The 25,725-nt window shown below is 42.5% G+C and overlaps 2 protein-coding genes across 4 annotated transcripts; both read right to left on the reverse strand.

Moving 5' to 3' along the window:
• Positions 1-3,147: 3,147 nt before the first annotated feature.
• On the reverse strand, positions 3,148-12,225 carry TBPL1 (TATA-box binding protein like 1). Of its 3 annotated transcripts, none has more exons than XM_063124652.1 (7): positions 12,167-12,225; positions 8,042-8,228; positions 6,656-6,738; positions 6,472-6,535; positions 5,159-5,262; positions 4,975-5,069; positions 3,148-3,681 (listed from the first exon to the last, which is right to left on the reverse strand). In XM_063124652.1, exons 2-7 carry the CDS (start codon positions 8,174-8,176, stop codon positions 3,602-3,604), a joined length of 561 nt encoding a protein of 186 aa, XP_062980722.1. In that variant the 5' UTR covers positions 8,177-8,228; positions 12,167-12,225; the 3' UTR covers positions 3,148-3,601. The 3 variants fall into 3 exon arrangements, with proteins under 3 accessions (XP_062980722.1, XP_062980721.1, XP_062980723.1); XM_063124651.1 differs by lacking the exon at positions 12,167-12,225 and adding an exon at positions 11,971-12,137; XM_063124653.1 differs by lacking the exon at positions 12,167-12,225 and adding an exon at positions 9,679-9,901.
• A 7,208-nt stretch (positions 12,226-19,433) lies between these two features.
• On the reverse strand, positions 19,434-23,394 carry TCF21 (transcription factor 21). The gene is made up of 2 exons (XM_063124655.1): positions 22,771-23,394; positions 19,434-19,960 (listed from the first exon to the last, which is right to left on the reverse strand). The coding sequence occupies exons 1-2, from the start codon at positions 23,263-23,265 to the stop codon at positions 19,871-19,873; spliced, it is 585 nt and encodes a 194-aa protein (XP_062980725.1). The 5' UTR covers positions 23,266-23,394; the 3' UTR covers positions 19,434-19,870.
• Between the last annotated feature and the right edge of the window lie 2,331 nt (positions 23,395-25,725).

Genomic DNA, 25,725 nt, shown 5'->3' on the forward strand with positions numbered 1-25,725 from the left:
GTGAGCTGATGGGAGTTGTAATGCACCACCACCTGAAGGGCTGCACATTCCCCACCCCTGGTTAAGTAGCTATGTTTTTATCAAGGCAAGCGGTCCATATGCAACAGCATGGCCAACCCTGATCAAGCAATTTTTTAGGCCTTTAAACTGAATACTGAGGATCTAATCTAAGGCCTCATACTTGCACAGCGCTTGCTCCATATTGTATCTCCACAAACCAGAGAGATCTCTCGTAAGTTCTTTAGAGTTAGGGAATCTGACCCAAAAAGGCTGTGGCTCTCTGTTTGGATGGAATGCTAAACCACGGGTTAGTGTTGATACTGTGCTGAACCCTGAACCTTATTCGCACAAAATTTATCTCTCCCTGCAAAGGAGGCATTGTTCTTTCATGGGGGGAGGAGGGATTTTGAATATTTTTTCTCATTAGGGGAGGGAGCATGGATTCTGCTTACCTTTTTAAAGTGTAGGAAGTAGCCGAGGGGTTCTTCCATTATTCACTTTGTTAACTTTAAAATTGCCCCAGCTGCCAATGCAGCATCGCGGGACTCTACACAAAGGCTTTCAGCCTAGCAGCTAGTCCCGAACTCCCGTGAGGCCAGGTGACATTGCACGCTCTCATAGGCATTCAGGAAGAGCTGCTGGGCTGGAGAAACCTCTCTGTAAAGCGTCCTGCAATGGTGGGAAAGCACAAACTGCATTTTTAAAGCAAAATTTGGAAAGGCCCCCTCAGCCATCTCCTGCGCTTAAGGTAAATGGAACTCCTGCCCCCCCCCCCCCGGCACCAGAAAATTATTCAAAGTTCTCATCCTCTCCAGCCTCTTTCACCAGAGTTATTGTTTTGTCCTCCACGAATTTCCAAAGTGGAAGAACCAAAATATTTGGCACAGCGTTAGTTAGTGTTACTTAAACAAGCCTGCGTGAGCACTACCCTCTCCTCCCCAGGTGGGGTTGTGATGAGACTGGGAACAACTGCTTCCCAGTCTCAACTAACTTTTTTTTTTGTTACATCTGAAGCAGCAACTCCACTTCAGTTTAAACTATGGTTTATCAAAGCAAACCAAGATCCAAACGCACGCTTTGATGTGTGCCTTGTTTCAATAGTTCTAAACTAATCACTGTTTGCCCTGGTTTCAGTGTAACAATAAACTGTGTTTAGTTTAAGCCAGGAAGTGGATGCTTCTAATCTCCCCCTTATGGGCCACGCCACTATTGTAGAGAGGGAAGAACACATGAGCCTTTTGCTTACGGAGGCTCATTCTTGTAGTGCCAAACTACGGTTTGGTATTAAAGTCCAAAGTAGGGCTCTCTACTCTGTCTTGAAGGACTATGTAAACTTCAGATTTTAGTAGTCCTCATAACTATGGACTATAGCTTCTCTAGCAAGTGTGAAGAAAAATCAAGTATGCTCCCATGATGGAGCTATTAGCCATATTATAAAGGCAATTTTTAAATATATATCTTGATTTAAGAACTGTTACGTTAGTTTTTTTCATCTATTATGACTGAGCCTTTAAGTTGTCTTTTTTTCTACTCACATTTCAAAAACATATATGGAAGCAAAGACTGTCATCATAGCAGGCCCGAATAACCTGATCCATTCAACCTTGGACAGCAAGCGAAAAAAGAAAAAAAGACCAGTACTTGAAAAACATTACAAGTTTAGCAAGTATACAACATGGATCAGTAACATACGAAGCAGCCCCTGCCGACTGCTCGCCATCTTTGTTCCCAATCAGTATGCTAGTCCACATTAAGTAACAGAAATTGCCCAAAAACATAACTTGATCCAGCAATATTTTCACCTGTCATATGTATGAGTTTCCTTAAAAATCAAACTTGTTTTAAAACAACGGTAGGACCTTCCCTCTGTCATAGCAAAGCTGTTCCCCAAGGTTTAATTTTCTCAACAATCCCTTGCTTGTCCCCAGCTCCGAATTGGAGGCTAAAAAGGGTGGCAGGAGCTTGTACATTTGTTTGTGCTGCCAAGGCAGGCCAGGTGCCTTTTCACCCCACCCTTCCTCCTGAGCTGCAGAAATAATACCTGTTCCATTCTGTTGCTGTTTTGATCTTCCACCCCACCCCATCCGCACAAACTGTCTGGTGACAAGCAGATATTACCTACATAGAGTGGCAATTTATTTTTATGGCAAGTCATTTTGGTACTTTTCTGAATGTCTGCTTGAGCAAAATACATGTCCCAACTATAATGACAGAAGACATCTCAATTTTTCTGTTTAGAAAAGAAAATGTAACATTAACTTTATTTCCCCTCTCATATTTAGGTTTTCATAAAAATAAAAAAACATGCTTTCAATCGGATGTTATTTACAGTACTCTGCTAAGTTTATTTCAGTGTGAAGCACAAAACTGGGAGCTGAATGCATATTACCTGCAGTAATCATAACTATATTCAATTCACCTTTTGAGGCTTAGATATGGGAAAGAGACACAGCTGCGTTTTTACATATTTATTGTAGATGGCAATAGTAGTATGTTCATTTTGCTTATGATCGACCTCTCATCTGTTCCATAATGCAGATGTATTAAGAGATTCAATATTGGCTTTTCAAGTCCCAAGTTTACATGCCAAAACCAAGCTTTCTTGCTTGCTAGCATTTTTAAAAAATATATAACAGTACTATAGCAATATTTGGCAAAAAGTGGACAATTCTTTAGAAGTAGCTTAGGACTGGATCAATGAAAAAATACGTTTTTTTGAAAATTAAGATCAGTCATGAAGTAATTCACAGCACAGCTTTAAAAAACAACAACACTTCCATCTGGGCTGCAGACCAAATACCTGATTTTACTAACATCAAACACTTCAGAATGGAAGCTTTTCTCTTCACTAAATACAGACTTCATGAAAGCCTGTTATGATCCAGAGTACATTCTCATTTAACACGGCACGAAGGAGATCGTCCAAATTCTGCATTTAGTTACAAATATACTGTATTAAAACCCATGGAACGCATATGTATCTCTCATTCATTTCAGTCTAGTCCTCTACTGATCACGTTACACACACACACTCACTCTAAAACTGAAACAAAATCTGAGCAAAGGATTACTCTAACATTGTTCTAGTTACTTTGCCAATATACAATTGTTAATAGAAAAGGGGAAAGGAATGTAACAGAACCGGTATGGAGAAAGATTTTGCAGACTTTTATTTGTGCACGTTTGTCAGGTGAAAAAGGTAACGTCTACAGCTTCTTTGGTGCCCAACGGTCAGCGTACAAAAATGTAAAAGACTATTCACAAATAAAAACACAAGCTCAACCTAAAGAAGTGTTTCCGAAGTTAGTGCATATCATGACGATTCCGCTTACGAACACACAGAAATTACTGCAGAAATAAATAGAATGTCTTGTAAAAAGCAGCAATTTCATATCTTGTAAACTTTTGTTTTTACAATACAGCATTGTCCAAAATAAAATCCAAAAGGTACTGGAGTTTATCACTGTGGCCAAGAATTTGCACCTCCTCAGCTGTGTTGGTCCAGTTGTCCTTTTCCCCCCACCTTTTTTTGCTTTTAGTCCAATGTGCAGCAGTCTTATAAAAGGTGCTTAGTTAGTTCACGTAACCATGAAGTGGCAAATTATAAAATGTCTTTCCTGCTTTCAAACACAAATGGATAAATCTGTTCCACTGCAGTGGCAACAGCCTTTACATTTGGCCCTAGGGTAAACAAGGAAAAAAAACTTGAAGAAGCATCAGGATACACATGAATACAAAGCCTTAAAGCTCCAATCTCGTTATTAATATTTGAACTTAACTCTTACAAAAACTATTTTTGACCAGTATTCTAAAAATGAAAATTTCCAAGTAACACTACTGAAGCAGCAAGTCCTTTCCATTCATAGCTCATTCATGTAGGTAACATTGATACCCCATCCATGTGCACAAAATGCAAAACTAATACTTTCTTTTTCCAGTGGCTGCTTCCTGCACTTTGTATTATAAAAGCAATGGTACCTGGTACCTCCCAATGGCAATGGCCACCACCCAACCCACAACCCGTACAGGAGCAAACTAAACATTTAGCTCCCGTAGCACGTATCTTATCTTTTACTTTAATTACAGGCAATCCTTACCAGGAACTCAAGACACTCAACTCTTCCCAGTGTGATTAGAACAAAAACGCTCCCTCACCTCCAGCATGAATAAAACAATTAGGAAAAACATTCCTATTGGCGCCAACAGGAACTCCCCCTCCCCCCCCCCCCGCCAAGTGTTCTAGCCACATGCACAGGGATGGGGTTTCATTCTCATCATGCTGGGGAACCAAGAGATGAGCTCTCCTTTCTGTACACTGCATTCCTGGTAAAGATTGTGCCCCAACCTGCAGCCCTGTAATTAAAACAAAAAACAATGCAGCCACATACTATGCATTAAGCATAGCATGTAGTTTGGCCTACATGTAGTTTGGCCCTACTGGCTTCCATCAGATGGGACAGCTTAAATCCAAGTACCTTAACTTCAGTGTGTGGCAATCCTATTTTCTTATGAGTTAGCTCATCCTACCTACTGGCCACCCCAGAACCATTTACAATCAAACTGTTATTCTTAATCTACAAGACTCTAATCTACCCTGTTTCCCCGAAAATAAGACAGTGTCTTATATTAATTTTTGCTCCCAAAGATGCGCTAGGTCTTATTTTCAGGGGATGTCTTATTTTTCCATGAAGAAGAATACGGTACACATTTATTGTTGAACAAAAAAAAAGGTCTTATTTTCGGGGGGGATGCCTTATATTACAGCGAGAGGCAAAACTGGAAGTAGGTCTTATTTTCGGGGGATGTCTTACTTTCGGGGAAACAGGGTACTACTATAGTTCTTTCAGGCTGATCGGTCACACAGAAATTCTGAAACCATTTTCATGGGAAGCCACATGTATGCTGATCTCATCGCCTACAAAAACATTAAGCTCCCACATGAAGAAAGTTACTCATTCACACAAAGGTGAATACCTGTAACTGTGATGCTTCCTGTTGAAAAGATCTGTAAAGTAGCTCTGAGAGATTTTATTCTGTAGCACACTGCAGGATGAAGCTCTGGTTCATAACTGGGAAGTAGAGTTGAAAGTTCATTAAAAAATAAGTGATTAAATAAAAATGCAAAATAAAGAGAGAATGAATTTAAAATCTACTGTACCTAGCATGGGGTCTGTTGTTTTTTGTGAATTCTGGCAATCTGATTTCAAAAGGCATGGTGCATACTGCTAAAACATTGACAACTTTAAAATCTGTAAAAATCACCTTTTTAAAGGAAAAGAACAGAAGTGGAAATTAGAAACTATTTAATCTTTTTTTTAAAAAAAAAAGGTTCATATACATGTTTGCCTCATTTCAATTAAAGGTCACCAGTGGTTTACTACAACATTGAACACAAATCCTAACAAAACAAGAGTATTTAAAACTCTTAACTGCTCACAATTTTATAACTGGTCTTCAGTTAGGTAACAGTTTGTTTTCACATGTCACTGTCCCCTTCAAATACTAAATTAGTATTATTTATATAAGAATTCCCTTGACTGTAACCATGTTCCAATAGCTTTCAACTAGTGGGGAAAAAGATTGTTGGTGATGATAGGTTATATGGAAAGAACATTGGGCAATCAATCCAAAGCTATGCTCCTTTAAGTCCCATTTATTTCAATGGGAGAATGAGCTAAGCACATGGGACCTAAAAATGCTTAACTATGGCTGGAATGTGCCCTTTACCATAAGAAGCTTTTAGGAGAGGATCTTAATTTCTGGTTGTTTGAAATTTATTGACATCAGTTAAATTAATCAACTTTGCATAGTTTATTCTAGTGGCTGCAATAGCAGTCAAGAATCATCAGTGTGATTGAACATTGAGAAAAAATTCTAAAAATGTTATAACGCTGTTCTAAACAATTAAGCTTGTTTCATTCAAACAAAACTTTTAATGAAAAATGTTAATTGAACTAACAGCCGGCGCCTTTCAAAAGCAACTGTTCAGTTCTGCTTTTGTCTTAGCAGCAACTGATCTCCCTTGACTAGGTAGAGACGGTTGCTGCCAGAACAAATGAGGAACTAAACTCCTACTTTTAAAAAGACACTGCAGATCTTGAAAATGGTGGAATAGTATGAGAGCAGTGAGTGTGGCTCCTGCTCCTGTCTCTTGAACCATATGCAGTGAAGCAACAGTAAGCCAGTCCCCAAAGCCCACACCGGTCAACCATTCTGACAGTTGAGGGAGCTCACTTCCACCCCTTTCTCCAGATTTACAAAACACATGGATGATTCTGATCCACCAGTTCATTCGCTAGAAGGACAATATATGAATCAAGGCCAAACTATGGGATTCTAATACAATGGGGGTCTCCAATTTGGAGCTCACGCTCACAAACATGGGTTGTTTTGATTGTGCAAACTGGGTCAAGGAGACATGGCACTATTTAACAGTGAACCAGATTAGAGTTATTTCATTGGAAGAATTACCTGAAAACCTAGTTTCTGAAGACTACGGGCTAATCGTCTGGCACCAAATTTAGCTTCTTCTTCACTAGAGTTGAAGAACAAACAAGAAACTGGTTAAAACGTTATGGAACTAAATGTTAAAATTCAACAACACATAAGTGATTTGTAATAAAAGAAAGAAATAAAAGCCACAAATGAAATGTACCTTGTAGCTCCTGTGCAAATTACTTTCCCTGAGGACCAAATTGTAGCTGTAATCCTGGGTTTCCTAAGCTTCATTAATACTTTCTGAAATCAGCCAGGAAAAAATAGATTTATGATTAAGAAAAATTATAATATAAAAGTTGAAGAGAACATTGAACTACAGATCTAAATGCTGATATTTTGCTAATTGTTATTATTATTCTCATGTTGCTACTCTTAAAAATATCTCATCTCATCATATTTCTTTCTGGCTAACTTTTTAATCTTAAAACAAAGGTAATAATATTTTAGACATTCATTTCTTCTTTTACTGGCAACATCCTATACGGTCTATGTCACTCCTATCCTTTGCCATCTGCTCTTTTAACTTTTAGATAGGAAATTTATATCAGGGTAACAAGCAGTAAAAGTCTCAACTTTAAGGTATTCAGCAATTTATTTCTCTGCACAAAGTATTTTTATGAAAAGCTATTTCAGACCTTGAGCCATCCCCAATAGCTACTATTTTAGCTACCTGGGACAAAATCCCAGGTTCCTGGGACATATTCTTGATAGTGGCACACAGATGATGCCACTAACAGAATAACATTCTCCTGCAAATTTGGCACTTAGAATATCTACTATCCATTACTGGTTACTGTAATGCAGCCTTCCCCAACCTCCAGATGTTTTGGACTTCAACTCCCATCCACCCTAGTCAGCATGGCGTAGTTCAAAACGTCTGAAGGGCACCAGTTTAGGGAATCTGCTGTAACATATGTTTTGCTTGTATACCAAATGATAATTATTTAATCAGATAAACAAAGTGTAATCTTTAGGGATAACAGCCCAACTCCCCTCAGCCCTAAATCTTGTTAATTGATAGGTAATTATTCCTAGGTTTAAAAACTGAATTCCCAAGCTAGTATAAGCAAAGCACACTGTCAAAATCCCTACATACATATTTTCATTATTGGACTACACCTGGGAGTAAATTGCACTGAATTCACTTTCATCTGAGGGACTAGGATTTCAGCCTTAAATCTCCCCCCATTTTATCATTCCTCCCCAATCTGATCGATATTGCTGTGTACGTCACCACATGCTATTTTTCTCAAAGCTGCTATATTTATAATGACCTTCATATAAAAACATAAATTAACATAATGCATAGAAACTAGACTTCTTAGCTTCCTTAGAAGCTTCTTAGATCAAAATACTGAAGTTGGAAGATATCAGCTATGATCACATTAAATCAAGCAACTTTTAAAGAAAACACTAAACACCCCTATCATTCAGACCACTGAAATACCAAAAGAGACTGCAAGTCTCAACTCAAACTATATCCTATGACATGAGCAGAAACTAATTCATGAGTTATTTCCTAAATTGAGATGTTATCACTTACGCCAACATCACGCTTGTATATCACATTTGCTCCCTCTAATGCAATCTTTCGCAAGTTTAAATGACATCTTGTTCGGAAGACACAAACTACATTTGTAATTAAAATGTCCAATGCAACATCACTCTCCGCATCCATTGGGGTGACTTAAAACACAGATTCCCACCACAACACCATGAAAGATAACATCCTGAGGAGAGGAAAGGCATACAAGTTAAACAGTTACAGCAAAAGGCTTACACTTTGCTTGAATCCCCTAATATAAGGCAACATTTGAAAAACAAGGCAAATATATTTTCTCTGATGGGCAGAAACCATATACATACATTATAGTTTGGATTGCTGAAAATCTCACACATATTTAAACTTTGTGAAAAATATCAATTTTAATAAAAAAAATACTTTGGTCTAAGTTAGTTTGGCATCTATTGGCTGCAAGAGTAACAAGCTTAATGAAACTGAGCTTCGGTTGCAAAATGGCTGCTAAACACTAAAATGCAAGAGGCATTTTGTTCATTTTTGATCTTTTGTTGGGAACAAACTCTGCACCCCACCAAATTGTTTTCTATATATTAGTTAGCACTTCTTTTGTTCTCCTGTATAAGAGATGTTGACTTTTCCATATTCTCGTTGTGTATACAAGATACACGTGTGATATATTTCTGAGAGGCTCTATTGACATATCATGGACTAGCCCCTGAAAATACTTTACCTGCAGCAGAGGAACGTGATCTTTCATGTAACCAAGCTGAGGAACATGACTATTACTTATGATTCTAATCTAAGAAGCTATCTACAAGTTATAAAAAAAAAATCTGGGAAACAGGTGCATAAGTGAGTTGTGAATGTGTTTTATTTTTATGGCTTCCTGTTAATAGGAGGTAGAGACTAATGGGATGGACTCATTGTGAAATTCAAGATTCTCGGGAAAATGCACACTCTTTTTCCTCTATGCTGATAGAATGATGCCACTGCATTTGGACCTAGTTGAAGTTTGGCTCATAGCTGATGGCATGGCAAGGATACTGCATAGCTGAGATACAGATGGGAGGTGTAAAAGCACATTTAAACTGGGAATGCATCATTTTCTTCCAGCAATGGGTTGGATCTACAACCAGAGAGCAGGAAAAAAACACTACTTGTGGCCACTGTTGTGGCAGATTAACGACAGCAAGCCAACTCTTACATGACTTCTGCACAAATATAATCTAAAAGAGAATACAAGTTAGCAGTAAAATTGGGAAGCTCACTCTTCATCCTATGAACATAACCATATTCTCATGTTTAATTTCTAACAGCTGTCCTTCAGCCATAAACATCTTGTCGAAGTACTAGTAGATCTGAAAATAGGCAGAAGTATCTGTGTTATGTGGCATTCTGAAAAAAAAAACCCAAGCAATCTTTTCAGTTGCTGAATTTAGATGACAGGCACAAGAGAAAAATGAGCATTGTTCCTCCTATTAGTTCAAAAAGGGGAACTTCATCTGAGAATACAGCATGTCCTTTTAAAAGGCTCCAGAAAAGAAGCTTGCAGACCCCTGCTTGCACACCAAACTGGCAGCTGGGGAATGGAAAGAAAAGTACTCTATAGAGATCTTGCACTGGGGGAAGGTGATGACAGGATTACATGAGAAACTTACTGTGAGTTGTGAATGTATTTTCCCTTCAAGTCCTCTTTCTGTGTCAGCTAACAGATGCTCACTTAAGATATTATATTTTACAACCAAGGATTACTGCAGCGATCTATTCCCAAGCCTGGAGACTTGGGAACATATATCTATCATTCTTCCTTGCTATATTTTTTCTCCAGGATGCTGTCTCAGATATCAGAAGGCAGGGAGACAGGTGGCAAGATTCAGCACGGTCTAAAAGACCACACTGGGATACATTCAAAGTTAAAACAAACTTATTTTTTATTTGTTGTAGTTCAGCGGTAGGGAACCTCCAGCCTTCAGAGGTTCCCAATCCAGCCCATGGAGGAACATAAACCACGCTCTGCCCTCTCCCTGACGTCATCCAGCCCACTTTTACATTTCTCTGTGCAAAGAGAGACCAGGCCCCTTTCCTTTGTATGCCAGCCCATCAGAATGGCGAATGGCATGGGAAGAAGGTGCCCAACTCAGCCAGTGCTTCCATGCACTAGCTGAGTCCCTTCCCTCCCCACACCATTCACCACCCCAATTAGGACAGTAAGTACCATGCAAAGGAGGCACCCAACTCTGCTGGCATTTAGAGAAACAGCTCTTCCAATTGCCAGCTAAACCCCTTCCCTTCAAGTGACACTAGACGCTCCAATTGGGATGATGAGCGCACAAAGGAGGCACCTGACTCAGTCAGCATTTGTAGGAACTACGCTAGCTGAATCCCTTTCTCTGTGCTGAGAGGCAGAGCTCCATACCTCTCTCAGCTCAGAGAAAGAAAATAAATGGGCAGGGCAGGAATGAATGATGTCATGGGACGGGCTTTGGGGGCAGAACCTTATCCCTTGACGTTACCCAGCTTGTGGACCAAAAAAGCTTCCCTGTCCCTGTTGTAGTTATTCTTTCATACCTCATAATAATTACATGGGCCTGGGTACTAGTTATGTATTCCAAAAGCCGAAATCCGTTTGTTGTTGTTAAAAAAAAGGGGGGGGGAGTCTTTTTGACATATACTTAAACTTTAGTTAGAACATGCTAGGGTATTAATTGAACTGAGTTATGTGGTTTTGAGACTGCACAGGTTACTGACCATTAAATATACTTTCAAATGGCTTGGTGGTTGCAATCCAGGGAGGGGAGGGATCAACAATAGGGAGATCCCCCAACATAGCAAAATAGCCTGAGATTGCTGAGATGTAGACCTAGATCTTGCTCACCTAGCTCTGACCCTCAGCAAACTACTACTCCAGACCTGAAGTGTAATGCAACACTGCAAAGAACTCAATATTATTATTTCTCCTTCACTATGCTTTATGGAGCACTTGGGATAAGGAAGATTTGGGTTGAAAGACATGCTTGTTCGCAACATCCTTCCTCCAACCCTTTCTTTATACACACCAGAATATTTAGGGACGTCACTTCACAGAGAGGGCAATCGGTTGGGATTGGAGGAAATGCATTTCTTCTCTAATAAATCCGAATAAAGCCTCCAACAGCTCTTAGTTTCAAAGAACATTTAAAAGCTTTATTTCAGCTTGGACCTGGGGGACGTCAGAGACATGTGCCCCACAGAGCATCTCCCCTTTCCAGGTTACTGTGTGCTGTTAGGGAGTCAGTCGGGCTAATTTCTCTCTCTCTCTCTCCCCCCCCCCCACCCCCTGCGCCACTTGGCTCAACTGTCCCAAACCTTCCATGGTAAGCTGCTGGGTGTGTGTGTGATTTCTTTTTCCCTTTCGTTTGCAAAGCCGGAGAAGACCCCTTGAGTATTGACTCTTGGAATTTATCGCGGGTGCCTTCCCGCACAAAGCTCCCAGGTCAATCAACCCAGTCTGGAACAGAAGCCACCATGACTTTGCCTGCGCCCGGGCCCACGGCGCTGACAGGCACCAAGGCCACCCGGAGCTCCCTACGAGGATGTTCAGGAAAGCAGTGGCAAAGCAGTCCAGGTCCTTACGGCCCTACGGGGTTGCCAGGAAACGAATGAGGGTGGGGTGGGGTGGGGGAGGCTCTCCCGTGCCACGGAGCAGAGGGGCACCATCGGGTGGAGATGCCGCTGGGCGGCCAAATGGAGGGGAAGCAGATGGGCAAAGGGGGCGAGGGGGGGGGGAGGGCGGATCTCCCTGCGCCTCGGATGAATAAGCACCCTTTTGACAGATCCAAGGACCAGGGGTCGGCGGGGGGGGAGCTGCTCCCGTTCCCTAAGGGCGCAAATCCCTCCGCCCTTTCCGCCCCTCCTTTTGGGGCTTCGCTCCTTCCCCGATGCGAGACGGAGGAGAGAGAAGAAAAACCCACCCAGATTTCCTCGCCGTGGGCTCTCCGCTCGCTTAGCGGCACGAAGACCGTTATTGCCGGGCAACGGGCAGCCGAGTTTTCGGGTGTTCTCTCTCCGCCTCCTCCTTAACGGGCTCACGCCCCCACCCCCGCACGGCCCGGTTGCTGCGCGACCCGCCGCTGCCGTCCTACGTCCTCGCCGCCCTGGTGCTCTTACTGTTCCGGGTCTCCAGGCCGCCGAATCTCCGCGACACAATAAGGCATCACAAAGCGCGCGAACACCATCGATAGAGCCCCCATCCCTGCCGCCTAGAGCGGCACCAGGATGTTCTCCCTAAGCACCGTACTTCCGGTGGACGTCGCCATGCTTCTAGGGGGAGAGGGGAGAGGCGAACGTCGCGACGGTGTTAGCGAGAGACGTAAGCGTAAAATGCAAATTAAAGACGGGGGCGTGACCAGCAGGGACAGAGAGCAATACTACGCCTGAAGCTGGGGATTTTTAGTTCATGAAAAGGTATGCCAGCCTTCCCCAACCTGGTGCCCTCCAGATGTGTTGGACTACAATTTCTACCAGCCCCACCCACCATGACCAGTGTTTCGGAATGCTGGGACTTTTAGTCCAAAACAACTGGCGGATGTCAAGTTACGGAATATTTTGAGCTTCTGACAAGACACGGAGTGTAGCTTCTTATCAGCCTTCCCCAGCCTGGTGCCCTCCAGATGCATTGGACAGACTACAATTCCCATACTGGCTGCTGGATTTGGGAGTTGTAGTTCAACACATCTGGAGAGTAGGCTGCCATAATACAAAGGACTCAATTTGCTGTTTTTGCTGCAACAGATTTAATGCAGCTAGCTCTGGAAATGGAGAGTGATCCTCTTGGTCTTCTGGTTTTGAATGTCTCACACCATGATGGTGCTGTGTGCTTCAGAATTGGCTCTTCAAAATTAACTTTCCTCCTGTTGTTAGGAGGAGGCTTCCACGCACTGCACTGAGACACATGACATTTGATGAACATGTGCATTCCAAGAGACCTTGATGACCTGAATGATCTCAAAACCATTTCTATATATTTCCTTCCATTTGGGAGGCACGGCTATCTTCCTCAAGTGATTAAGGACACCATTCTATGCATGTTTAGACAGAAAAAAGTCCTACAAAAAAAAAAAAAAACCCAGCATAGGACTTCTTTCTGTTTAAACATGCATATGATTGCGCCCTAAGGCACTTCCACACTAGTTAGAAACACAGAATTTGGGGAAAGGCCAGTGGGAAAAATAGAAGATGAGGGCCTCTGGAACCTCCATGCCCACATACGATTCCATGAATGAGGTAGTTTCCTATGTATATGTATTGTCCTAAGGCAATTTCTTATATATATATGTAGTCCAAGATTGCCTAATTTCAAGCCAGTTTTGAGAATTGAACATGTTTACATCTAATGATCAAAACATGAGGCATAACATTTCTCCTACAACACTCTGACAGCACCTAATCAGCCAAGTTATGCAAGACAACAATACTGGACAGCGAGAGTTCAGTTGCCCCTTCACACGCACTTTAATCATCTTCAGGTTGTGGTAGGAGATTTCAGTATTAGGTAGGGAAGCATATCCATCCTTGCAGAATATAGATGCATTAATGCACATGCATGTACTGAATTCAATACCTGAAAACCTAAGTGTTAAATTTAAAAACAAAAAAATTCTACTGCCCATAATTGCAGAAATAGGCTTGAAAACATTTGGATAATTACTACTGAAAACTCACATGCCCCAACTATTTCTGGCCTCAACGTATGGCTAGCAATAGCATAACAAATTATGCCAAATAAGCAAATATATGTAAGTGGTCTTTTCCCTTACTTCAAAACAATTTTGATTTTTTTAACGCACAAAATATACACAATATTCTGACTTTCCCCCACATACCTCTCTTTTTTTTTTGGTATAGAATCTGTCTTATTCTTTCTGTTTAATTCTTGTTTGTAGCATGAGTGCCACCCTGTGGCATATAAAAATACAATTGAAGCCGCTGATACGTTAAGAAAATCACTGAGGAAATAGTTAACTGTTTTAAGAAGTTGGATATGAAGGTGTGTTGCACTATATACCCCAGAGTTTGAGTATTTTCCCCAACCATTTCATATTTTTGCTATAAAGTCTTATTCTATGGTGTTTTTAATCATTGTTTTAAGCTGATTTTGCTACATGTGGTTTGAGTATGAAAACAGTTTGGAGGAAGATGATTTCAGTTAAGACCATACCACAGAAGGAAAATGTTAAACCTCTTCTTTCTGTGTGACTTGGTCCCAACCCTGATCAGCTCTCCCAGTGGCTGCTACTTTCAGTAAAAACAAAGAAAAATGCACATGTGGCATTAACATGTTTACTGTCACATGTAGTTGACCCTAAGTCCTAAGCACACATAAGACCCACTGAATTAAATTAAATTCATCTTTGAGTAAACATGCTTAAGATCATGCTGCATGAATTATTTGAACAAAATATAAGTACTTCAAAAATCTGGGCTCTACAGACTTGTTTGTTGATTTGTTTAAATTTTCAATGAAGGTGCCAGAGGGTAAAGAATACTATTGAAACTTTAACAGAATCTGTGCACTTATCCAAGATTACTTTGTGTGCATTAACTACCCTTTAGCATCTTTAACCCTACCATCCTTTCCCTCCATCTTTCAATGAATGGTCTAAGGCAGGGATAAAGAATTTGGTGCCCTCAAGATGTTTGGACTTCAATTCCCATATTCCCCAGCCAGCATGGCCAATGGTCAAGGATTATGGGAGCTGTAGCCCAAAACATCTGGAAGACACTAGGCTGCCTACCTCTAGACCAGTGGTTCTCAACCTTTTTTCCTCCATTCCCCCCTTTCATCATTGTTCAGAATATAATTCCCCCCTTCCCAAGATAGTCTAACTCAAAAGGTGCATTCCAAATAATATGCATATAATATTGAAAATCTCTCCCCCCCATATTAGTCCCATTTAAAGGGGCAACGCAAAGCATGGCCCCTTTTATATTCTCAGCTCCCATGCTTTGCGTTGCCCCTTTACATGGGAAGCTTGAAACTTCTAGGATTGCAAGGGAGGGAGGAAAAAGAGAGCAAAGGCCTGGCTTTTGCAGATGACATGACACTTTTCTGGGACATTTTTAATAACGTGTATGAAGACATAATCTACAGGACATCATACTTTGCTGAATAGTGGTCCCAATTCTCCCCCCGCGAACCCTAAAATTCCCCCCGGGGGTGAATTCCCCCCTTGTTGAGAACCAATGCTCTAGACTAAGGTGAAGTAAGGTTTCAAATTCATATTCATTCCTAGTACAGAAACAAGGTATATAGTTGTTGAATTAATACAGAGTATGAGGGTATCATCTTGCATAAATACATATATATTTCTTGTGCCACATCTGCATAATCATATCCTTTATCTTTATTTTGATAAACTTAGAATAATTACTACCCCATAGCTCTCAGTCACTGGCACCACATAGAATCCCCCTACCCCACCTCATGAAGCATAAATGTACTGGGTGTCAAAATGTAATTAACTCTAACATGAAACTATCAAAGTGAAATTTATTATCAAATCGGACACTGAAATTTGACCTCAACAAATCCTTGGAATTTCTAGCTCACTATAAAAGATAACTGGCCCTCTTTAGTAACTGGCGCTACTGATACCTGTTACTCACCCAGAGGCTGCTGGAGTGAGTCACTCACCAACACTGTAAAGAAATTATTCATTTGATTGTGTTCCGTATTGATTTATGCTACATGTAACACACCTATAGCCATCTCTTGAGTTGCTTGACCTTTCGGTTTCATTTTGTAAAAACAAAACGCCAACATTTGTCGTCTTTCATCTGTACTCAAGGTATATTTACATCAACCCACTTCAGGGACTACTTCATGCACATGACAATGTGGGCTCTGGCCTGTGAAAACTTTGGCCAAATAAGGCTGCAATCTGCGATGGGCAACACACATGTATCCCATGTCCTCTTTTGTGGTGTTGCAGCGATGGCAAAATCCCCCAGATGGTTTGCTGCCAGAATTCATCAGTAAACCACTACGAAACTTTAAGAAAGGCCAAATTTAGCTTGTGTTTGCTACTGCACCACCGAATTCAGTGATGCGGGACTGCAGTCCAGAGACGGTGGTGTCAAAAGCATCTCCCAGTCCCTCCGAAGTTTCCCACCCTGCTGTATACACTTACCTGGGAGTAAGTCTCCTTGAACTCAGTGAGTATTACTTCTGAGTAGAGTTGCATAGAGTTGCACTGTTACTGTGTTGTTAGCCTTTAAGGTGCCACCAGACTCATTGTTCTTTTAGGTTAAACAATCCCAAGCATGTCTCCCCACACAACCGTATCCCTTAACCAATCTCGTTCTATTTACCTGATTCACTATTTGCAGTGAAAATCCTTTCACTGGATTTGTTTTCATTTCCAAATGAAATAAAAGTTTCCTGGAATTTACCCCTGGTGAATTTGATCATGTGCTCCCCCATTTTCGCCAAAGGAAAAATACAATTAAAATCTAGGTATCGAATTGAACACAATAGTGTGTGTGTGTGTGTATATATATATATATATATATATATATATATATGTTAGTAAGTGAAGCGGAAATTTAAAGCCCCTCTGCTGGGAATAACAGTATAAATAACTGAAGACATTTTGTAAACAGTGCGGTCATAACCTCGAAACGTTAAACATTTCTCTGGGATCTGGCTCATCAGCTGCCTCTGGACTGGGCTGGTTCAGGGGAAAGAGCCCAGCACTTTCTGTTTATCTCTCAGCTTAATCTCTCACAGAGTAACAAATCAGATCAATAGAAAGAAAGATGTTTAAATGAAGAAGCCAAGGCACTGTAAGAGTAGGCCAAGCAGGGGTAAAAATGTCCTCCCATGCAAATAACTCAACTTCATCTTTATTCCTTTTCTCCTTAGACGCTGTGCCTGGCTTCCCGACCATGAAATGTAATTTTGCCTCCCAAGTGGCTTCCCAGTGGTATCTTTGCATCATGCTTTTGCCACTGAGCGACGTTTCATTCACCTCAGAGGAGTGAGCCCCAAAACTGTTTCAAAAGTTAGGGTTCCTGTGAAGTAAAATACCAAAGGCAATTCATTTGAGCATGCACAGAAGACGTTCCTTTCGGAATGAAGACGTTCCTTTCTCTTGTTTCTCTTTTGGGATTAGGGGCAGGTGATTCCAGGTCATGTAATATCCAGACAGATTCGAACCTCTAAGACATTAAGCACTGCTGCTATTTCATACTGAGGTTATTGACATATCATAATCTAAGATCTACACAAATGTATAATTTAAGTATGTCACATATATGAAGACACTGGCTTCAATGCTTCAGTCATGCACATATCAACATTGTTCAATTACTTCTGCAACATGCAGAAAGTACACATTTGGCACACATGTAACCCAGCACAACCTGATTGCTAGAAAATTCTGAAACCATCTCTCACCCAAAACATGTGATACAAAGTCTGTCTTATACTAGTAATCACTCCAGCAGGCAACAAGTTGAGGCACATGTCAAATTTATTAAATTCCCCCCTTTTTTCCTGAGTTTTTAGGATCATACCAAGGCACTAAAGCTTGAATTTGGTTGGGGGAGGGAGCAGCCCCCAAAATACCTTTCATGCCCCTGCTGTTTAAATCAAATGCATAAAATAGATGGTATCATTGTGAGAGTGCTCTCAGTGGAACTCAGAATGAGTTGGACTCGATGGCCTTATAAGCCCCTTCCAACTCTACTATTCTATGCTTCTATGAATTAATTACCTCTTCCCAGTAAATAATTTATTGCTCTAAAAATGGCTGCATTGTCACTGGATCCAAAGTCTCACTGACTGAAAGCAGTATTTGGTTGTGTATATATAATCACACACACATGTAGCAACTCAAACTATATAAATCCAGATCTACAACCCAGCAAGTTGGACAGGATTCCCCCCTCCCCCCAAGTTGCTTCCTTTAAACACTATGTGAACGGTAGTCCGTTGAAGTGGAGCTTGCTTCTAAATAAAGGTATTTAGGATCAGCACATCAATCTCACTGAAGTGTTGAATGAAGCCAACAACCTTCACATTTAGCAATAAATTCCACCGAAATCACTAGGACTTCTTTCCAAGCAGGAATCAAATCACTTAAATCTGCTTCCAGATGGAGGGTTCCTACTGCTATCCATCAAAAGACATTGTGCAGCTATTCTTTCGTTCCTTATGAGATTTTTTGTGTTATGAAAAAAGATGGGGGAAGTTATAAAAAACACAGGAGGCTTACAAATGGAATATATCGGGTGCTTCCAGATGTTTTTTATGGTGCAATTGCCCTGCCTCATTCATAGAATGTTAGGGGTATCCTGTGTGTCATTTACATGAACAGGGATGACCCTGGGACAATCCAGGGACAAACCTTAGGTCTAGCTAAGGCCTGAGGCTCTACAACATTATCTTCCTTGCATATCTTCCTTGCATAACCCTCCCATGTTTTCCCACCACTTCTTCCATCTTTTACTGCAGAAAATCCATTAAGGACAAAAAGATAAAAGAGCTGTACCATGCCTTCAGATTAGTAGCACTAGGGGCCCTCTATCTAGAAGCAGCTGTCATCTAGACCCACAGGTCTCTAGTAAAATTATGTGTTTGAAGCAGGGTGATGATTGCACAATAAATGCCTCATCTTCATTACAAATCAAGGCAAAATTGGATTTAATTCCACGTGGCTCTCTTTCACATTCAGTCCTGTACTAGGAACATTCAGAAGGGTCATGTTCCATACTAAAATATATCGTTGGTACAATTTGTGAAAATGCCTCAAACCTGCATTCTTTAGAATAGACAGGCAATTTAACATCAGCTTCATTTAACCTCGTAACCATGTTCAAAAATGATGTATCCTAAACCGAAATGTGTTACTATTAGTAATGAAAATGCTTCAAAATTCAGTTCGTCTAACTAGTATTTGGATCAAGATACTAACTTCACAAAATATTCAGTTCCACCACTAATTTCACAATCTATTCAATTCCCAGTTAAAACTCAATTGTTACATATTGGGGTGAGGGAGAGGAGACAGACTTTCTTTCTTTCTCTCTGAGTTTGGCAGCTACTACATGCTGTTTTTCTAGCCCTCTAAACTATCTACCATCCCCCAAAAGGACACGGTCTACCACTTCTTAATTAGGAAAATAAACATTTCATAATCTGGGGTCAAACAGTTTTGCATCATGATGCATCATGTCACTTTAAAATTTCTAAGTAAACCAACAACATGGCCTTGTTCAGCAAAAATAAAACAAAATAAATAACAATCCTCCTCTTTAATTAATTCAAGGAAACCCACACCACTCTGTAATTTTTCTTTTCTTTTCCCCATAAAGATCTCTTTCTAAAAAAAATGCACACAAAATATAGCAAAACCTGTCTGAAGAAAATATATCCATAGAATATCTTTAATGTGAATTCTTTTAGAGAGATGTGACTATCAGAATAATAGATTCTAGGAATCGCCGTCTTTCACAAGGTGGAGTACACAAAGATAGGCAGTGGTAAAGTCTGGTTGTATCCAGATAACAGCACTTGAACCAGCAAGGCGTTGTTGCAGGATATTCAAATATATACAAGTTAATAAAGTTAAATATATGCTCTTCGGGTGCTAGTTTTTGTTTAGTTTTTTCCTCTTTGGCATGGTACATTTGGTCCTCTCTTCAGTTTTGTGTTTTTTTCCCACAGGGAAGCAATCTTGTCTCTTTCTTAATGCCCCATCACCACCGTCCGTACACACGTGAATGCACATGCATGTGCGCAAACACACATGCAGAAACACCTGCACATATAGTCAGAAGATTGGTTTTCCCATGCTTGAAATTCCTGGGTCAGGATGCTGTAGGACCACACAACCGAGTTGTGTTCACTGCTTCTTTCAGCTCATTCTCTGGTTTGCCAGCAACCATAAAGGGCCAGGTCTATGGGGTGGGAGAGTAGGGGACAGGACAAAGGGAGAAGGGAGAAAAGAAAGGATGGGGGAAGAGAGAGAAATATCAGTGTACTTCAAATGGCGTAGCACTTAAACTGTGATAAACAAAGCCAACTGCCAGAATTTCATAGACTACCCAGGTGTTCTTTTTAAACAATACGAAGAAGTGGTTAGACTAGACATCTCAGCTACTGAGTGTAGCCAGTTCTTTAAGATGGCTCCACCGTATTGCTCAGAGTTACCGTGCACTCAGAAAAATGTTTCGCTCCACTAAGGCAATCTCCCCACCCCCGCCACTTCGTGGGGTCTCAGTCTCTCTCATCATAATTCTCTGTAATCCTTGAGGTGATGGGTCATGCTTTATTCACCCTAAGTACCAACATGTGTCATATGTGATAGAAATGATGTTTTCCTAAAACATATAATTAACACAACTGACAAAGTCATATTGTCTGCAGATAGACTAACGAAATCCAAAAAAACCTGCCCATTATCTACTGGGTAATGTCAAGTCACTGTTTTGAAAAGATAACAGTGCTATCTGTTTCTAAAAGAATCAGAGATTTAGTTTCTCTTCTACTTTGTTTTTAATGGCTACAAAGTTCTCCTGAGGTCAGAAGCATTTTTTTTTAATGACAACGTTGAATGTATAATTATATCCATCTCATTTCTCTCTGAATGAAACGCCACCCAATTACTTTAGATGTTTTAAAAATAATTGTACAAATCTCATATTTTAATTTAAAAACCTTTCCAGCCAGTCTGTTGTTCTACAAAGGCAATGACTTCCATTATTTATCCATACTATTGTAGTAATTGTGACACTTATCTTTAAACAATTATATATTTATATAAAACATTTTTCAAAATTACACACTAACAATAGCAAGATCAATATCATCCAGCCATATCACATCACCGAAAAAGTCTGTCAGAACATCTTTGGACATCTTTGGAATGTTTCCTTTCAGCGATTTGCCGCTTGCTAATTGGGTATCAATTTGCTTGATCAACGATATTTTCATTAACCCTAAGCAATGTAATTTTATATACTATTTTGTTATTATTAATATAATTAATTAATTGCTATTAATATTGTCCTTTTGGCAATTATTTTACTTACATGGCCATAATAAAAACAAAGACAACAGCCACACCCTTCTGAGCGGGCCTTTCCATTTCACCAGAGCGTCAATATTTTATGGAAAGTAGAGTAAGGAATGTAATTTTCCCACTCTATTCATTTAAAATTATTTTAAAACCCTGGATGGAGCTTAATTTACGAAGTTATATCAATTTGTTTTGGAAGTAAGTGTGTGTGTGTGTAGGGGAGGGGAGGGGGACCACAACTTTTAGTCGATTCAGCTATTAATGACAAACGTCGTGTTAGAGGAAGCACACATGAAACGATTTTTTTATTATCATTATTGCCCCTATTTAGAATCGCATCCTAATGAGAAAAAAGTGCAGAAGGTTCATAAATTTTGATTTTGTTTTGTTTTGCTCCAGTGCCCCAGTCGTTGAAATCGTGGATGAAAGTAGACGCGAAGGTCGTAAATTTGAAGGTGTGTCATCGCCCCTCACCCCCCATTAAGCTATAATTTACGAAAAAGGATCCCGATAATAGACCATTCAAACCCAGGGCTAGTGGTATGCTAGGTAGTCTTTAAAACCTGCCGTTCCTGTTTTATATCTCAAACTGCGACTTAAAACTTTTAGCAATAGTAATTTTAGTACAGGAGAGGCAAAGCGCTAGAGATTAAATCCCTTGGTTAATGTAAGCCCGTTATAGCACCATCCTGTGCGTGTCTACTCAGAAGTAAATCCCACTTCGTTCAACGGGACTTACTCCCTGGTAAGTGTGAGTAAGATCGCAGGCTCAGGGTGCAATGCTATGCATGTTTGGACAGCATGGTTGAGGAATACTGGGAGTTGAAGGGCATTTTCTGGTCTAAACATGCATAGGAGTGCGCCATTGAGAAATAAGACCCACTGAACTCAGTGGGTCTTCTTTTTGTGTAGACATGGATGGGATTCCTCTGTTAATGGGGCATCTTCGTCTCTAAATCTGACTAGGGAAGGACAGCGCCCCAATAAGCGGGTGGCCAACGGCTTAACGTAGTTCTGTGGCGCACACCCAAGTTCCAAATCCCAGCCCTGAGTGACAGTGAGGTGAAAAGGGGGCAGCTTTAAAGATGTTGACTTCTGGTTGTCGCTGTTGTTGTTTCTAACCAGGCTGCTGCGACCCTATTAAGAAATAGGCGTGTATATACTCGGGAAGACTTAATGCGAAGTAGTCCCCCTCATTTCCTTTGAATTACCCCTGGACGATAAAAGGGAGCTAGAAAGGCGGATATTTCCTCCCGCCCTTTCAACACGCGTTTAGGATCATTCAAAACAACAACAACGGGAGCGTAGAACGGGGCCGGGAGCGCAAGCAGCCGGAGGGCAACCAAGCGCCGTGGCTCCGCGAAACCCTCTTCCCCGGCAAGCGCCTGTCAAGGGAGGTGGGTGCAAATCGCCTCCCTGTCGCCAGCGCTTCGGGCTCTCCCATTTCCACCCACGGAATCGCATTCCAGGCGCTCCGCCCGAGGTGAGGCCGGTGGATCGGGCTGCAACCGACGTGGCTCCCCCCTGCCGCCTCCCCCAGCGCGGCGCCCTCTCCGGCCCTGGCTTTCAAAGGAGGCGGGGGGGGGGCAGGCGCTCGACCCTCCCCCCGGCTCCTTCAGGCCGCCGGGGGCTCCGGGATCCCGCCTTCCCGGCTGCAGCGCGCCGGGCGCGTGGCGCGGCGCCGCTTACCAGGTTGACGGGGTGGATGAAGCCGTTCTCGTACTTGTCGCTCGCCAGGATCTGGCGGAGGTGGGCGATGTAGCTGGAGGCCAGGCGCAGCGTGTCGAGCTTGGAGAGCTTGGTGTCGGGCGGCACCCAGGGCAGCGTGGTCTTGAGGCGCGAGAAGGCTTTGCTCAGCACCCGCATGCGGGCCCGCTCGCGCGCGTTGGCCGCGTTGCGCTGGACCTGCTTGCCCTCGGGGCCGCCGCCCCCGCCGCCCCCCGGAGGGCTCCGCTTGCCCCCCGGCGGCGCCTTCTTGCGGGCCTTGCCCGCGCCGCCCCCTCTGCCCTGGCCGCCCGGGGAGCCCCGCTGGCCCGCCGGGCCCTCGTCGTGGCGGGCGGGCGGCGCAGCGGGCGGCGTGGCCGAAGAGCGCCGGTCCAGCTTCAGGCCGCCGCCGCCGCCGTCGCACGCCAGCATGCCCACGTCGGGCAGGTCCTCCGCGTCGCTCAGCGAGCCAGTGGACATGGCGGAGGGGCGGGTGGCAGCGGCAGCGGGGAGAGGGAAGGGGCGGACGGGCAGGGGAGCCCAGCGCCCGGACGCCCGCCGCTCACTCTGCCTTGGCCCGGAGCGAAGGCGCGCGCCGCTTGCACCAGCGGCGCCCTCGAGGCATTTATAATCCACGGGGATGGAGAGGCGGGCCGGCGGCGGCGGCGGCAGCGGCCCAGGGGAGGGGCTTTCCGGGGGCAGGCCGGCCGGCCGCCGCGCCTGGCGGGGTTCACCACATTCGCCCAGGGAAGAGGCGCCAGGGACCGCGGGGGCTGCCTTCCAACGTGGAGTGGAGTGGAAGAGGAGCAGGCAGCCTCTCAGCCCGGGACGCCGCCGCCGCTGCCGCCCACTTCGCTTCCCTGGAAGGGATTCGCTCTTTTCTGACTACTGTCTGACCCGGACGGGTTGGTGGGATGTCTCAAGAGGTGCGCCTCATTTTGAGGGTTGGCCTCAGTGTGGGTTTCCCCCACCCCTCCTCTTCTTCAGAATACCACGGATGTCTCGCATTTCAGATCTCACGCAGCTGGGAAGTTGCATCTGATGAAGTGGACAGTGTCCACGAAACCTTACGTCAGAATAAACCGAGTAGTCCTTAAGGTGCCACAAGACTCTTGGGCGGAGTTCGGACCACACGCTAATCAACGGCGGGGACGACGACAATAGGAACAAAATGGAAAACAACAGTTGATAAGCCCGTCGTCCGAACTCAGCTTGGGTCGGTTTTGCTACAACTAGGAAGGTCTCTTTTTATTTTAATAAATGGTTCAAATGGCAATCCTTTCTGTCTTTCTTGTTCGGAACAAGAAGTAATATTTAGCCTTTAAATATTTAACACCATAATCCAGCATTCCTGGAAAACCACTGGCCAAGATGGGCTGGGAGTGAAAGGATGGCTCTGGATGCTTCCAGGTGAAGTTTGTATTGTGCCCTGCCTCATTCACAGAAGGCTGGAGTGTGTGTGTGTGTGTGTGTGTGTGTGTGTGTGTCTGCCTGCTTCCAGAGGAAGCTTTTATCATACTTTGCCCTGCCTCATTCACTTGTTACTCACTTGTCTTTTTCCACCACTTTTTATGCCCTTGGGTCCACTCTTAGTCCATATGGAGTAGAGCCATTGAAATGAATGAGACTTAAGTTAGTCTTGACTAATTTATACCATTCATTTCAATGGGTTGACTCCATGTGGGATTAATGTTAGTTAATACCCCTTTTCCTTACAGTAGGAAGCCTGTTAAGGAGAAAAAGGCAGTATAGCTGAATAATGCTTTGTAACTGGTAACACCAGGAACCCTCCATCTGGAAGCATCCCAAAGTTTATGATGGAGCTGAAATCACCAAACTATGGTGGTGCTTGCACTTACCTACACCAGCTTTGTTACACAGTATACCCCCACCTCCCAACAAGCATTCAGGTCAAAGCTGCAGCCTAGGCCATTTGTTTAGGATATCAAGATGCACTTCTATATGCAAGTAACATATTATTACCCAAGGAAGCTGTGGGATATTCTCCTTTGGAAGCCTTTAAGAAGTTTATGGATAAGCAACTGTTAAATGTGGCTTAATTTGAAGGAAGTCTAAACAGGCTTTTTTGTTTTGTTTTTAGTGTACCTAATCCTTTCCTTGCAGGTCTCATACTACCCTTGCATGGCCCATGTAGATCTCCCCCTGTCCACACATCACATATGGGAAACCCCATGCTACTCATGGTTTAATCAGTCCACGCTAGGGGGGGAAACTTTGTTGGCAGGCCTCATCATGCATTGGGCTGGGTCCAAATTTAGTTGTACTCATGCCTAAATCAAGAGTAGTATCCAATGTCAGTCCTAATAGACTAGATCTATTAAAATGAATGACACTTAAGTTAGTCATGACTAGTCTCATTTGTTTCATTGGGTCTACTCTACATATAACTAACAATGGATACTACCCAATGGTACTTGAAGTTAGTCCTGTCTAACTTAGATCCCATTGATTTGTGCTCTAGGTATAACTAAAACTAGATCCAGCCCCTTATGTTTTTGCCTGGGAATCTTTCTTCACATTTATTTATGTATATATTTATTTATTCTTAAATCTCATCCTTCCTCTAAGAAGCTCAGTGGTAGCACACACAGCTCTCTCAGGGGTGGCACACAAAGCTCCCTCCCCCATTTTATCTTCAGAACAACTTGTGAGGTAGTTTAGGCTAAGAGATGGTGATGGGCCAACCCCAACTCAACTTTATGTAATCTGAATCTGAGCCTCCCTGATCCTGGTCTGACACTATACCACCTTGGCTCTGTAGTCCTGTACCCAGTTATTTGGGAATAAATTCCACTGCCCTCACTGCAACCTATTTCAGAATAAACATGAACAGGAGCAGACTGTCAGGTGTGGAGTGGAGATGCCATAAATGACCAGTGTGCAACGATCAAAGTGAATTATATAAGAACATTAGAACAG

This window comes from Elgaria multicarinata, chromosome 4, assembly GCF_023053635.1.
Source record: "Elgaria multicarinata webbii isolate HBS135686 ecotype San Diego chromosome 4, rElgMul1.1.pri, whole genome shotgun sequence".
Taxonomy (NCBI): Eukaryota; Metazoa; Chordata; class Lepidosauria; order Squamata; family Anguidae; genus Elgaria; species Elgaria multicarinata.

Bases quoted from the DNA above. Each gene is read 5' to 3' on its own strand.
- TBPL1 (XM_063124652.1), bottom strand. From the start codon at position 8,176: ATGGATGCGGAGAGTGATGTTGCATTGGACATTTTAATTACAAATGTA. The intron at 6,739-8,041 runs GTAAGTGATAAC...GGCTGATTTCAG, and splicing joins TATACAAGCGTGATGTTGGC to AAAGTATTAATGAAGCTTAG. The intron at 6,536-6,655 runs GTACATTTCATT...CTTCAACTCTAG, and splicing joins ATTTGCACAGGAGCTACAAG to TGAAGAAGAAGCTAAATTTG.
- TCF21 (XM_063124655.1), bottom strand. From the start codon at position 23,265: ATGTCCACTGGCTCGCTGAGCGACGCGGAGGACCTGCCCGACGTGGGC. The intron at 19,961-22,770 runs GTAAGCGGCGCC...CCCACCCCATAG, and splicing joins TCATCCACCCCGTCAACCTG to ACCTGGCCCTTTATGGTTGC.